Source organism: Paroedura picta, chromosome 2, assembly GCF_049243985.1.
Source record: "Paroedura picta isolate Pp20150507F chromosome 2, Ppicta_v3.0, whole genome shotgun sequence".
NCBI classification, from domain to species: Eukaryota; Metazoa; Chordata; class Lepidosauria; order Squamata; family Gekkonidae; genus Paroedura; species Paroedura picta.
In genome coordinates, this window is record NC_135370.1 from 82,809,480 (window position 1) to 82,825,789 (window position 16,310).

The 16,310-nt window shown below is 41.5% G+C and overlaps 1 protein-coding gene across 3 annotated transcripts in view; it reads left to right on the forward strand.

Moving 5' to 3' along the window:
- Positions 1 to 16,310, forward strand: part of LOC143829830 (solute carrier family 9 member C1-like) — a 188,666-nt gene that overhangs the window by 92,274 nt on the left and 80,082 nt on the right. For all 3 annotated transcript variants that reach the window (XM_077321296.1, XM_077321297.1, XM_077321298.1), the window contains one exon: positions 6,005 to 6,154. In XM_077321296.1, the coding sequence (XP_077177411.1) occupies positions 6,005 to 6,154 (150 nt within the window). The remainder of the gene's footprint in view (positions 1 to 6,004; positions 6,155 to 16,310) is intronic.

Here is a 16,310-nt window from a genome sequence, read left to right on the forward strand (position 1 = left end):
AAACATGGGAGCCTCCCCCCGCCTATCCTGAAGTTAGTGACTCAAAATGGCACCAATGCCATGTTGGGAGGTATCGCATGCAAGAATGATGGGCTTGAACTCACCAAAATGGACCAGGATGCTGTCTGATGTGTTGAGGCTCTTAACAGCTGCAAAGGCTGCATGGGACCACAGGCTTAGGACTTCTTGTCAAGGAGCCAGTGCAGGGGCTCCACAATTGTTGTCTTGTTAGGCAGTAAGGAATGATAGAAGTTCAAAAGTCCCAGAAAGGCCTGCAGGTCATGTTTGACAGAGGTGGAGGTGTGATTTAGATGGCCTGACCTTGTCCTTGGTGGGGTGGACTCTAGCAACAGTGATTAGGAATCCCAACAATGTGACTGATTGCCAAGATGACATTTTCCCTGCATTGCTTTGAAGCTGGCTGTGTTGAAATAGCATAGGACCTCCTGCAGGTGGTTGGCAAACTTGAGTTAGGAATTCCTAGCAAGCAAAACATCATCATTGGGTTCTACCAAGCATTCTATGTACTCGGCATGTCCCACATTTTTCACAATGGCCAGTAATACAGCAGAGAATCCCCAGTGCTTGGCAAAATGGAAAACAGGACTTTGAATTCCTGATGTATCCTGATTATACGTTATTGAGTGTATTGCCAGATGGCAGTCTTCAAGCAAGACTCACTGGTAGTCTTCAAGCAAAGGTTGGATACACACTTTTCTTGGATGCTTTAGGATGCTTTGGGCTGATCCTGCGTTGAGCAGGGGTTTGGACTAGATGGCCTGTATGGCCCCTTCCAACTCTATGATTCTATGATTCTATGGATTACTGGTGCTGGCAAGATAATTTTTTTCCATACCATTACTGTTGCAAGACTGTTAATTGCTCAAGGTTGGAAAAAACAGAACTTACCAGCCACTTCTAATTGGTTGGGTAAGATTGGTGAACTATTTAAAATGCAAAACTTACTAATTTAGTATATTGAAGATCTGTTGTTGAGTTTCAAGAACATTGGCATTATCACATGGGCTATATCAATAAGTAGCATTTTCTGACATATACTAGGTAAGAGAAAAAACTTGGATGACAAAAGGGTGAAGTTTGTTAAGATTGCTTATAGGTTGTTTATTTTTCTTTTTACTGTTTTCCTTTTCTTTCTCATCTCTTTCTTGTTTGTTGTAATATAGATTTAAAATTAAAAAAAAAAAGAAAACAGGTCTTTACAACTGCTTAATTTCAAAACAAGTCTGGTCAGTTTCAACTTTGGGTTTCCTCCCTTTGCATGCATTCCATTCAGTTCCCTTTCATTCAGTGAACTAACATTAACATGGATGTGCAAAACCTGAGTCACAAGAATTTAAATGGAAGGTACTTGTTGGACACTACTGCACAGCTGCAGTAGGGCAATTACCTAATTTTTAAAGAACTTTGAACACACCCCCTTACACACATACACACAAAACACACACACATCACGAGTGACATTCTACATCAATTTAGAAAAGTGTGTTTTTTAAATTGTAGCTGCAGAATAAATACAGGAGGCGCATTAGGCCTCAACTCCTAACATGCCAACTTTGAGTTGTATCATGCCATTGAAGACCCATCTGGGTGCTTGAAAAAGAACACTGAGGTACTTCAACTGGATTTGCTCCAAAGTTATGAGGCAGCATTTGAGAGATCCAAGATGAGTCCCATATACCAATTGTGCTAGGGGGTTAGTCTGGAATAATTTAAGTGCCTCCCTCAGTGGCCTCCCTCAGTGCAGAGAAACTTTATGTTAAGAGCTGACTTTCCTCCTTGTTCCACAGCATAAGCACAGTGGGCCATCCTGGCACCCAAGGCTTGGAAGATTACCCCTAGATCAGGCTTAGGTTTCTTGACAGCTGAGGAAGGGTTTCCTAAATGGGTGGTAGTTGATTAATTTTAATATATATATTTTTTAATTTGTTAACCATTTATTGGGTGATACGACTATATAGAGAGCCTCTTGTGGCGCAGAGTGGTAAGGCAGCCGTCTGACAGCTTTGCCCATGAGGCTGGGAGTTCAATCCCAGCAGCCGGCTCAAGGTCAACTCAGCCTTCCATCCTTCCGAGGTCGGTAAAATGAGTACCCAGCTTGCTGGGGGGTAAACAGTAATGACTGGGGAAGGCACTGGCAAACCACCCCGTATTGAGTCTGCCATGAAAACGCTAGAGGGCGTCACCCCAAGGGTCAGACATGACTTGATGCTTGCACAGGGGATACCTTTACCTTTACGACTATATATAGTCTTGTCTACCCACCCACTGCTCCCAAAATGGCCAGTGTTCGGTCTGAAGGGAGTGGGAAGGGGAGGGGCACTGGGTGAGCATGTACAGAGCTATGCTTCCTAAGCATATTCAACATGATTCATGCCACTTCTGGGATTTCTCGAAACCTGAAGAATGTTTCAGGGGTTTCTCAATAATAAAAAAGTTGAGAAAGGCTGCCTAAGTACTTAAACTTTTGAACCTGTTCAAGCCTCTGGTCATACTTCGTCGCCTCTATTGTATCACTAGTTCATGCCCAACACAATTATTTAAAACAATTTCGTCTCTGACATCTACTGGAGCATCTGAAATTTCACAATTGGATCATGGCTGTGAGACTTTTGAAAGTGTTTTTGGAAAGAAAATTCTTTTGCTCCACCATGACCTTTCCACTGATTTTGATGCAGTCGGGGAATTGGAGGCTCATTGCCTGTCTCAAGGTCTTATTTTGGGTTACTTGAGTCCTCTTTCCCTGGCCAATATTGACAGGACTCTGGCAGCTGCTCTGCCTACCATGTGCTCCCTTGACCTATGTTCTTAATGGCTGGTGAAAGCTGGCAGTGAGGAGATCTGGGTCCTTTCCTGGGAGATTATTAATTTGTCCCTAATTTAAGGGTCTATCCCAGAAAGTTTAATGGATCTTGTGGATTCTGAATCCAGCCAACCCAGCCAACTACCACCCAGTTGTTTATTTGCCATTCCTGGGTAAGATGGTTGAGAGTGTAGTCACAGAACAGCTGAAGAGTTTAATGGATGCTATATGGGCTCTTGATCCATTCCAGTCCAGCATTCTATCTGGCCATGGGTAGAGACAGCTCTGGTCACCCTCACGATATCTGGAGACTTCTACATCTAGGTAGGTTAGCACTGCTGGTTTTACTGGATTTGACAGTAGTGTTTGAGACTGTCAACCATGGGCTACTTGCTTAATATCTAGACAACGCTGGGATTCAAGGTGCTGTCCTTAAATGGCTACAATCTCCAAGGTCAGAGACAGAAAGTCAAGCTAGGGGATAGAACCTCCAAGCGGCATGCTCCAGTGTGCGGAGTTCCACAAGGAGCTATACTCTCTCCAACGTTGTTTAACATCTATATGTGCTCCTTCACCCAGCTGTTCCAGTGTTTCAAGCTTGGGTATTATCATCAATATACTGAAGAAACTCATCTGTCTATATCTCCAAATTTGTTAGCCAGTTGTTTGGTGGATGTGGTGGACTGCTTTGAGTTGAGCTGGCTGAAGTTAAATTCAGTTAAGACGGAGGTCTTCTGGTTGAGTCAACATTCCCCGGGTCAGTCAGTGCTACTCCTGGCTCTTGACAGAGTTGATTTGACAGCTTCAGCTACTGTCAGGAGCCTGGCTGTGATCCAGCATGCCTCTTTATCTATGAATTCCCAAATCACAAATATTGCCCATCAGGCTTTCTACCATCTTCACCAGATGCTGTTGACATCCAATCTAGCCACTGTGATCTATGCAACAGTTGTCTCTAGGTTAGATTTCTATAACTTATTCTATGGAGGAGCGCCCTTGAAGTTGCTCTGGAAACATCAACTGGTCCAGAATGCAGCAGTACTGCTCCTGATGGGACCCAACAGACAGCACGCATTTGACCTGTGCTCTCCCAACTATGTTGGCTCCAGATTGAAGACCAAGTTCAATGTTCTGATTCTTACCTTCAAAGCCTTAAATAGTCTGGGTCCATTGGATCTGCAGGGCCACCTGTAGTGAAAACATGGTTAACTGGCTTATTTTTGCTGCTTTAAGACTTTGGTTCAGGCCTGTAACTGCAAGCAGGCCTTAAAATGATCTTTCTGTGAAACTGTGCTTCCCATTAGCTATAGATTTAATTCTCCTTGAAGCTTTTTGCACCTGCCTCCTTGAAGTTCAGTAGCTAGGCCTAATTGAGACATTTGAAGATAAGACAATTCCTTTTCCAACTGTTGTTAATTAATGTTTTAAGAAATTGACTCTGTTGAAGTCATCTTTTTCAGTCAAGTCCTTGATTGGTCATCATGGCCACTCCAGCATGAAGAATCTCATTGTCTTAATTATTAATTGGCATATGAATTTGATTGGCCTTGTTTAGAAAGGGTCATGTTGGACTTTTCCATAAAGAATCCAATTTTGTAAAAAAAAAAAAACTCATCTTACTCCCTTTGATGTCTTGGAAGTTGTGACTTCCCTCTGAATCCTTGAGTTTGACTATTTGAAACTTTGAAACTCTGCTTACACTCTATAGACTCTGCAACTAAACTCTGTAACCTCTTGTTGTGAGTATAAGTGCTTAGATAGAAATATGTATACTTTAATTATTTTCATTCACTGCTAGTATTCTTGTTTTGTGCACCTTTAATAGATTTTTTAATATTTGTCTGATTCTTGAATGTGCTATCAATGTGCCATGGGAGGGAACACCACCCACCCAGTGCCTTCTTTGTCACACTATCTTTGTGTTATGTTAAGGCCTCTCTGCCCTGGACAGGGTTTGAGACTCATTGTGTAATTCCCTGATACTCCAGAACTGTCTCTAAGTTCTGGGGGGCTAAGGAACAAGTTCAGAGATAGTGTGTCAGAATCCCAGACTTGGAAAAAAGAAATCCTCTTGGAATGAAGACTCTTTATTTCAAGCAGAATCATACAGCACTCTTAGACAGAACTGAGTTAGATAGGCCAAGCATTACATTATAAGACCCCATGACCGCCCCCCCCAGGAGCAGATGGCAACATAGGTATCAAAATGAGACATAACAGGAAACTACCAGGTGTAGGTTCTGGGAAACCAGCCAGCGTGGGAAGTTGATAGAAACTAGTTGGGGAAATGACCTTACAGCTGCGAGCAGCCTCTACATTCTAGAAGCTAGCAGAAAGCGAGGAAAATAGATGCATGATGCTAAAATGAGCAAAGTGATCGAACCCCACACTAAACCATGGAAGAAGAAATAGGATTCTGACATAGTGGTAACTTGCCTTAGAGGAAGGACGGTTTAGCCAAACTTCTTGCTTTGTAATTGTGTCTACCTCACTAAAGAAGCAACTTTACCCAGAGGGATGTCTGAGGACTCAACCCTCCTTGGAGGTAGGGTTGCAATACCACCTGTTCCACTATGTCCCCCAAAGAATGTTAAGTTCTAATTAGCAAAACTTGCTCAGGATCCCAGGCCTTGAAGAGGTTAAATTGGCCTTAACTTGGTCCTGACTTAATGGAATGCTCTGATTAATGAGATCAGGATCCTTCAGGACCTCAAAATGTTCCACAGTGCCTGCAAGACAGAGCTGTTCCACCAGGCCCATGGTTGAGGCCCTGAAATAACCTCAACCTGTTGGCCTTCCTGCTTAATAATTTATCTAACCAACCATTAAGAGTGCATATTATGTGATTCCCCCCTCCCCCCCCCCCCCACACACACACTTCCTCCAAGGAGAATGAATCACCTTCTGTGCAATTAATTTTACATTTATATTTTAGGATTATAAGTGTTTTATTTTATTCTGCTTATTCATTGGGATTGATGTGATCCACTCTGAAGCCTCAGGGAAAGGAAGAATACAATTAAATAAATAAAACAAAAATCTAAATATCTTTACAGTGTTCAACTTGAGATGCTGATGGAGCAGTTAAGAAACAATACCAACAATGTATGGTCATTTACTTCTTCATCTGCAATAGATATGTCTTGTTGATTGACTTAGGTTTTACTTCATTATGGCTTTCAGATTGTGATACCCAAAGTGGTTAAGTTACTAGAAAAACAAATAAATAAACAGCTGGCTTTTCGGTATGATATTGCCAAAGGATATGTTCAGGGTGAAGAAGATATAAGCTGTTTAATTGAGCAGATAGCTGGCCATGAAAGAGTTTATCGGGTGAGTAAAATAACTATGTATTATAAGGAATAAGGAAAATTATTTCTGACAGTACTTTTTATTTATTTTATTTAAAATATCAAGAACATTTGGAAAATTGCCCTGAACAGTGAGAACACAAAATACTGTTGCATGCAGGTAAAAAATCAGAGTGGATGGGGAGGGAGTTGTGAGTAGGAGATCATTAAAACATCTGGTAGCATGACCAATAATAATGAATTGTACTTCAGAAAAGCAGTTAATTTGATCTCAAGCAACTGCATTAGTAGAATCATAGAATCATAGAGTTGGGAGGGACCTCCTGGGTCATCTAGTCCAGTGGTCCCCAACCTTTTATCACCGGGGACCACTCAACGCCAGGGACCACTCACCGGAGACCACTCAAGGCCTTTTACTGAGGCCCGGTGGGGGGGGGGTAGTTTACTCCTCTACTCTCAACCACTGCCCTAACGCTCTCTGATCGCTATGGTAATGTTTAAACATCCCTTCAAAATAAGATATAGACACGCCACAACAATGAACATAAGGAACATTTTATTTTCATGGAAATTTTAACTCATGACAATGACAAATCAATGGGAACCCTGAGCTTGTTTCTCTGCAACGAGATAGTCCCATCTGGGAGTGATGGGAGACAATGACACCCGAAGTGTGTTGGAAAGGGCCGGGGGGATGAAGTAAAGGGCCGGGGGGGGGGGGTAGAGAAGGCATTCTTCGGGGCCCACCTCCAATTAGTCGAAGGACCACATGTGGTCCGCGGCCCACAGGTTGGGGATTGCTAATCTAGTCCAACCCCATGCACTGCAGGACACTCACAACCCTATCACTCATCCACTGTAACCTGTCACTGCCTTGAACCTCGATAGAATCAGCCTCTCTGTAAGATGGCTATCCAGTCTCTGTTTAAAAAGTTTACAAAGATGGAGAACCCACCACCTCCCAAGGAAGCCTGTTCCACTGAGAAACCACTCTAACTGTAAGGAACTTCTTCCGGATGTTTAGAAGGAATTTCTTTTGAATTAATTTCATCCCTTTAGTTCTGGTCCGTCCCTCCGGGGCAAGAGAGAACAATTCTGCTCCATCCTCTATATGGCAGCCTTCTAAATACTTGAAGATGGTTATCAGATCCCCTCTCAGTCATCTCCTTTCTAGGCTAAACAGACCAAGCTCCCCCAACCTTTCCCCACTCTTTTTCTTAGTTGAAATATAACTAAAGAAGCCTTTTTGTTGCTATATTTAGCACTTGTTGCTAGCCTAAGCTCATATTGAGCTTCAGCTTTTAGAACACTCTCCCTACAATCATTAGTTAGTTGTTTATACTCATCCTTGGTAATAACGCCTTCCTTCCATTTCCTACTCTTTTTTATTCCTCAAAGCATTTGACAGCTGCTTATGGAGCCACCTTGGCTCCCTTAGTCTCCTTCCATCTTTTCTTCTCAAGAGAATTGTTTGTGATTTAGCCTTCAGTATTTCACTCCCACCCCTCTTGAAATCCGATCATATTCAGTGTTTCTGACTATGGGACTCTCTCCAACATACCTTTGAGTCTATTAAAATCTGCTTTCCTATATGTCCAACTACGTAAAGGTTTTCTCATTCCCACAATTGAAAATTCCAAAATCACATGGTCACTACAACCAAGTATGCCTACTACTTCCACCTCATCTGCCAGTTCTTCCCTATTGATGAGAATTAAGTCTAAATTAAGTCTAAATTAAGTCTAAAATCCAATAGACCCATTGGATCCCCTCTCTACTTTCTGGGAAATGAAGCTGTCGGCAAGACAAGTTAAGAAATTAATGGAGTTTGTATTTTTAGCAGAGTTGGTTTTCCAACATGACCACTGTATTCCCCCTCTTTGAGAATTGTGTAATTTGGTCTAAGAGTATCTCATCCAAATTCTCTGACTGGCTTGGTGGTCTATAGCAGACCCCCACAATAATACCATTTTCATTTCCTGATCCTTTTATTTCCTACTCCCTTTCCTACCCAAATACACTCAACTGAACTTTCATGCTCAGGCATCTGTATTTGTTCACAAGTATAAAGATTCTTAACATATATTGCTGCACCCCCCCCCTTCTTTACTTGTATGTTCTAGTAGTCCAATTGTGAGTATTATCCCATCAAGTTTCTGTGATTCCTATTAGGTCATAGTCCCCTTCCTCTATTAGGACTACTAGTTCCTACTGCTTGTTTCCCATCCTCTGAGCATTAGTGTAAAGACATTGTAATCCATCCTTTGTGTGCCCCAAAGTTTTGGTTTTTGAACTTCCTTGTAAGTTCGTAGTTCCCTGCTTATGTGCTGTTCCATGTAGATTTGCAATGTTTTCATCTTCAATTCTTGCCATCATACTAGGTTCTGAGAGCCAGTTTGGTGTAGTGGTTAGGAGTGAAGACTTCTAATCTGGCATGCCGGATTCGATTTGGCACTCCCCCACATGCAGCCAGCTGGGTGACCTTGGGCTCGCCACGACACTGATAAAACTGTTCCGACCGAGCAGTGATATCAGGGCTCACTCAGCATCACCCACCTCACAGGGTGTCTGTTGTGGTGAGAAGAAAGGGAAGGTGACTGTTAAGCCACTTTGAGAAAAGCGGCATAGAAGAATCAACTTTTCTTCTTCTTGTGAATGTACATTTCATTCCCCCTTTGGATTTAGTTTAACGCCCTCTTCACCAGGTGTGCAGTGGTTCTCCCAAAAATACTTTTTCTATCCCTTCAGAGGTACACATCATCTCCTGATAGTAGTCTCTCATATTGACATCGTAGACCATGATCCAGAAATCCAAACCTTTCCCAACAACACCAGTGATGTGGCCAGTCATTTACTTGCATGATCTTTGTCTCTCTTCCTAAGCCACAGCCACTTACAGGAAGAACTGTAAGTTGTACCCTAATACTGAAAGAGATCCTATGGTACTGTGTGTGATCAGAAGTTACTCTCCTCCTGAGATGTATCATTGTGGGCATGGTCCATTTCCTAATTCAGATACAAATCGTTACTGAAATAGCCTGGGCATACTAGAGCTACCTTCCTTCTGCCACTCCAATGCTAAGGAATTACTGTTTTAAATCTCATCTGGTTTAAAGTCACCATTCTATGTAGACTGAGCAACACAATAGTACTAAGAGATATCTGTGTAGGGATCATTAAAGTCTGAAAAGGAACAATAAGATTATTGATACAAAGTGAAAACAGAAATAATGTTTATGAGGGGGTCATAAAGAGATATTACCTTAAATAACCATATTCTTTTGGTCTTTTATGTATTGACTTCATATAACTTCATCTGAACGACTGCAATAAAGTTTGATTGATTGATATGACTGAGGAATTAGCAAATCATAACCAGTTAAAAAGAAAAAAAGACTTACTCAAAGATATCAAACAATGTCAAATGCCAGGAGGCCACTAAAGAGCACTCATTTTAGTCATCCAATCCAAGTATTATATTAGTTACTTCATTTAAAGAGGAGAGGCAAGATACCACCTTGCAGTTTTTCCTCCACTTAAACTTGCTTGGTTTCTGCTAGAGTCTTTTTTCCCCTATAATTCCTTGTGGAATAAACTCCTGATGAGGGAGAACAGTCTTTAGAAGTTTTTAGGGCCATTTAAGACTGTTTTATTTATTAGAGTATTTAATTTGGTTTAAACTGCGATATTATCTTGAGAAGTTAATTAATAACCATTAACTTGAGAGGTTGCCAGAATGCAAGGCAAAGTGTGAGGATTATATAGCTACTTATTTCTTGGATTATATAGCTATTTATATAGCTATTTATAGGAGTATATAGCTAATTTCTTTCAGTAAAGAGAACTTGTTGCATTATATGTGTGTGCGAAGGTGAGACTAACAGTAATTATGCTGTAATATTATGTCTATACTGGCACTAACCAGTAGATATAAAATGCAGTTAACAATATGTGCGTGATGAGGAGGAAAAGCTCAAAAGGAAAGTTGATAAGGAAAGTGTGGTGTTTCATAATCCTTCCCCTTTGACATTCATAAGGATCAGATCTAGGAATCGAGGTGGCAGTGTTATATGTAGGTCTACCCAAGTGGGAAAGTGTTTTCTCATTTTATTTTTATTTATTATTTATTATTTAAATGTATATACTGCCGTTCCCAATTGGGCTCACGGGACCACACAATAAAAGAATAAAAACACAATAAACCCCATAAAAACTTGTAATTACAATTACTAAAAAAAAAAACACCTGCCTGAGAAAAGTTCCTTGGAGGAGTAAACTGGAGTTAATAGTGGCGTATCGCAAGACGCCTGCTTATCCTCCCTATTTTTAGTACTTTCTCTTTTTATTCCATCTATTTACTCCTTTTTTTAGCATTGTTTGGGCTATTTTAAATGTTTAAGTTTTTACTTATGTTTAAGTTTTTTCTGACTATTGAGATTAACCTTCATGGTTATATTTTCGTCTGCGTTTGATTCAGGACAGGACTGGGGTGATATTTATTTGTAAAAGCTACTCCAGCAGTTGGCTAATCTGAGTTGTTGTAACTCTTATTGCAACTCTTATTCTGTCGCCTTGAAGATGGGCCGGAATAAAAGGGGCCGTGATCCTGTTGATTTATCCCCATCTCCTGTCTCTAAGCAATCTAAGATTGATGACTTCCTTGTACCAAATAATTCTGCCACAATTTATGCTGTTCCAACATCAAACTATTTTGCTCCTTCGGATAGCAGTGTCTCTATCAAAAATTACAGCGAAGAAAGGAAAGAGGTATCTACTCTGCTCCAAACTGAAGGCATTGACATTGAAGTAGATAACTTCAGTGTGGCAGATAACATCAAAAATGACCCCTTTAGTCTGACAGCAAAAACCGTTGAACTTATCTTCAATAGAATAAAACTAGTAGAGGCCAAGGTTGATCAACTTACTCAGATATTAACCAAACCATCCAGGGCCACTGAAACCCAGATGGGACTAAATCCTGAAAGACAGAATGGTTCACCTTGCAAGTCTAAGAATATAAAGGAACCAGCTTGGAAACAGCAACCAGAGGATTGCCAGTTTCAGCTAAAGTGGCAGCCATGCAAAATATGCCTCACCATCTACAAGTTCAGAGGTCAGACTTTATTATGGAACTTGAAATGGTGCATTAACCAGCATTTAAGAGTTCTCCCTAGGAAGAACTTTTCTTTGAATGAACTAAAAACAGTAGAGTCACTTAACATTCAGAATCAGGTACAAAGAGTTTTGCTTACCTTTGAAAGCCCAAAGATCCCAGCAATATTACTGCAACAGAGATCATTCCTCTACTCTAAAGGGATTTTAACAATTTAATTTTATCTTCCTTAATTCCAAAGCTGCAAAACTCCAACACCTTTAACTCCAACTCTAACTTCTCAATGATTATTGCTCAAGAAAATGTTTTGCAGGCTAAGCATCAGAAGGACTTAATTTCATGGACAGACCTGCCCAAACAATCAAGAACGGACCTAGGGACTGCATTAGTAGAATCATAGAATCATAGAGTTGGGAGGGACCTCCTGGGTCATCTAGTCCAGTGGTCCCCAACCTTTTATCACCGGGGACCACTCACTGGGGACCACTCAACACCTTGTAGGCCCATTATGCACGGCCGCCGAAATGGCGATTTCGGGTCACGTGGAAAACGCGGAGGGGGAAGACGCGACGCATACCGGTTATGCACGGGGCGGGGCGCGACGGCGGCAAAACCCAGAGTAACCGATTATGCACGCGCCGATCCGGGCGCCGCTTCTGGTTGCGCCCCGCTCACCTGGAAGCTGCGCTTTCTTCCGCGTTTCACTGACGCGGCTTTTTCGCCGCCATTCCACCCCGAATGTGCGCTAAAACCCCCGTGCATAATGGGTCGTACCGGAGACCACTCAAGGCCTTTTACTGAGGCCCGGTGGGGGGGGGTAGTTTACTCCTCTACTCTCAACCACTGCCTTAACGCTCTCTGATCGCTATGGTAATGTTTAAACATCCCTTCAAAATAAGATACAGACACGCCACAACAATGAACTTAAGGAACATTTTATTTTCATGGAAATTTTAACTCATGACAATGACAAATCAATGGGAACCCTGCGCTTGTTTCTCTGCAACGTGATAGTCCCATCTGGGAGTGATGGGAGACAATGACACCCGAAGTGTGTTGTAAAGGGCCGGGGGGATGAAGTAAAGGGCCGGGGGGGGGGAGAAGGCGTCCTTCGCGGCCCACCTCCAATTAGTCGAAGGACCACATGTGGTCCGTGGCCCACAGGTTGGGGATCACTACCCTAGAATACAGCAGAAGGTGCCTGAGACCAAACTGACTAACATTATCTTAGAGGTCAATACAAAAGTTTGCACTGAGAAGGACAAGGCTGCTGTATGCAAAAATGGCTGCATCTTCTTGGATTCTGATGGCGATTTAAATAGAATAGCAAGTGATGAACATGAACTGCTACCTCAAGAAATGGATGAAGATATCCAGATGATTCTACCTGCCCAGAACTTCCCTCTGACTATGTCTCGCTCTGGCAATGGAATTAATGGAACTAATGTACAAAATGATAATATCAGTAATGAATGACTCCCAATGAACACCTTGCAGCTTGGTTTGCTGGAATGTAGCTGGGTGGCACTCAAAACGCTTAGATGGGCCCTTTATAAAATATATATCTCAGTTTGATGTTATATTCTTGCAGAAAACCTGGATGATAGATGATTTTGATATTTCTAATTAACATTCAGTTTTGACAGCGGCCACTCCAAGTTTTAAGGGTGGAAGACCTCGGGGAGGTTTAGGAATCTTTATCTTCATGAGACTGAAAGTGCAAGTCCTCAAGTTACCATTTTATGCTAATTGGGTAGTGGCAACATTGCTGCATTTTAATAAGTTCCAGTTACTCTGCATTAACTTGTATTTACCTCCCCAGCGTTTACAGGCACAGACCAAATCTCTGTGGGGAGAAGTGGAATGTTATATTTTCCAACTAGCTTTAAAATATCCAACTGCCATGCTAATTGTTGGGGGTGATCTAAACTCAAGGATGGGGTATAATAACACACTACTTGCAAACAAATTCTCCTCTTGGCCTTTTGACACAGAAGGTGAGCAACTTTTCCCCCCTCGTGGTTCCTTAGATTCTGTGAGCAACTTATTGGGTTTTTGCTTAGCCCAGGCAGCCAATAAATTAAACTTATTTATACTGAATGGAGCTGCTCCAGGCGATTGCCCTGGGCAATTCTCCTTTTGGTCTGGGTCTAAACTGTCTACTATAGACTATGTAATGGTATCCCATGATCTGGCAACAAGGATAACAAATTTTGTAATAGTCCCAAGACTGGAAAGTGACCATCTCCCTCTTACTCTGTTCTGTAACCTTGAGGCCCCTTCTCTTAGAACTTTTGTCTACAGCCATCTTGATGGCTCAGTAGAATCAGGGAGACTAAAAGTTAAATGGAATTGGCAGTTAAATAATGCTATAAATTAGTGGATTAATTCAGAGCACGGCATAGAGGTATACTCCAGATTTTTAGGAAAATTAGACAACAGTTTTGACATCCTTAAGGTATATAACGAACTCATCCAGACTCTGAAACCACTACTATCTAGGCCTGGCTCAACCTCCACTGCTGTAAAGATACCCTCAAGAAAGTGGTTTGATCAGGATTGTATAAATGCTAAGAAAGATCTTCTTTTATCCTCTGCTGCTTTCAAAGCTAAGCCATCTCACCTTGCTAAATTAGAAGTTATAGAAAAAAAGAGAAGCTACAAAACTCTTTTAAGGAACAAAAAGAAAGCAGCAGTCCATGAGAATTGGGCATCTATCATTAGATCTGTCAAGAACAAGGACTCTGTGGGCTTTTGGAGATTAACATCTACCTGCTCTGACTTTGCAATAAGTCACATGGCAAATACAATCACAGCTGAGACTTGGGAACTTTATTTCTCTAGCCTGTATAGTGAACATCAATTACACACTCAACTAGATTTTCCAACTAATTGTTTACCACAATGGCCACCAGTAGCATCTCAAGAAATTAAACAATTAATTCTACAATTAAAGAGTGGGAAAGCCCCAGGCAGTGACTTCATCCCTCCAGACTTATTGTAATCAAACGTAGATTGGTAGGCCCCAATTTTAGCCCTCTTATTCATGTACATTGATCAGACAGCTCAGATTCCCCAAGACTGGGGTCTTGCAGTCATAGTTCCCATCTTTAAGAAAGGCAGTAGAGAAGAACCGGCCAATTATAGACCCATAAGTCTCCTTAGCATAATCAGTAAATTATACTCTAAACACCTTAGTTTAAGATTGGGTGATTGGCTTGATCAGGAAGGTTTCTTAGAAGAAGAACAGGCTGGCTTTAGGCATGGCAGATCAGTTATGGATCATTGTTTAGTCTTACAGCACTTAATTGACAAGTATGTGTATTCTGGTAAGAGATCTTTTTGTGGCCTTTGTTGACTTTAAATCTGCATTCGATTCAATATCTAGAGTTCTTCTATGGTCAAAATTATCCAACTCAACAATTGATAAACGGCTTTTGCTATTACTTTATAAAATTCACAAAAATACAAGTCTTCGTGTCAGATTCAGTCCAAAGGGTCATTTAACCAACTCGATCCCTACACAGAAAGGTGTAAGACAGGGCTGTATTCTGGCTCCTTTTTTATTTAATATCTATATTAATGCATTAATCAAATGTCTAAAGAACTCAGACATTCATGCCCCTAAACTTGCAGACAAAAGTTACCCATACTTATGTATGCTGATGATGCAGTAATTCTCTCACAGACCAGAATAGGCCTGAAAAGGGCTTTGGAAGTTTTGGCTTTGCATTGCCAGGAGGAACACCTAGTTATCAATTATACCAAAACAAAAATTATGTGCTTTAACAACAGGGCAACATTTTTTACTTGGCATATTGACCAACATTGTATTGAGCAGGTTAAATGCTTCAAATATCTTGGTGCGATCTTCCAGTATAATGGAAAGCAAACTGCTCATATTCACTCAGTAACTGACGCTGCTCTGAAGAGTGCAGCGGCTATCTTAAGATTCTATCGAACTAAGGGTGGTGGCTTCATTCCTGCTGCAATCAAACTGTTTTCAGCCAAATCACTGCTCAACTTACATATGGTGCCCAATTAGCCCCTTACTCTAATTTTGCTCCCTTAGAGAAAATTCAAGCAGGTTTCCTAAGAGCCCTCTTTAATGTCCCAAGGTGTACAGCCAATGTAGTTCTCCAGCAGGAGGCAGGGTTGACAAAAGTAGAGACCAGGGCATGGATAACAATAATTAACTATTGGCTAAAAAATCATCTTCAACCTGTAGGCCTTATTCCTTCTTTCTTGTCAGTTAACCCACAACCCACTTAGTATACAGAAATAATTAACAAACTTCTTAAAATTGGTTTAGCTCCTGATCATCTATTAGAAACAGGGCACAGGCAAGCAAAACATCTGGTCTATCAACAACTTATGGATATTGAGCTGCAAAATGAGATTGCCCTACTCCCAAGCCCATATTGGTGTCAGGATCAGTCCCTGCTCTCTGCCATGTTTGGATTTTCAGTGAACATAAGAGACTCCATCTTGAAGTGTTGTGCCTTTACAGAAATGTTCCCATGTAACCAGGGTGCTTATGCCTGTAGTTTTCCTTTGATTCCCACCTCCCTCCTTTGATCCTTGCATTTTCACACTGCATAGTCTCCCCACTGTCAAACAATGTTGCCCAGTTCCTGTAAACATCTTATCTGCTAGCCTGAGGCGCCGGCCTGACCAAGGCCGTGCTAACTTCAACACCTTGGCAGGAAGCCTGGGATGGCACCTGGGTGAGGGGTTTCCCCCTCCCTTGGGAACACTTAGGTTTGGGCAGGTGAAATGTATTGATAACTGCTTGCTGTCCTAGTATCAAACAGTCTTGACTTCGAATGTTATAGTGACCAGATCTACTTCCAATTAAAGCTTTCTTTCTATAGAAGTTTGTTTGTGAGTTTTGTCTGCGCTTGACAATAGGTTACTAAAGTCCTGGGAGGGATTTTCTACTGCACCATATCTAACTTATATCACCTTTACTAAATTTTGATGGGCTTTTTCGAGGGCCTGGTTCAATGTATTTCCATCAGCACTGCTAAGTGGAAGACTGCAGCGTGTGCCCATAGAGAACCGA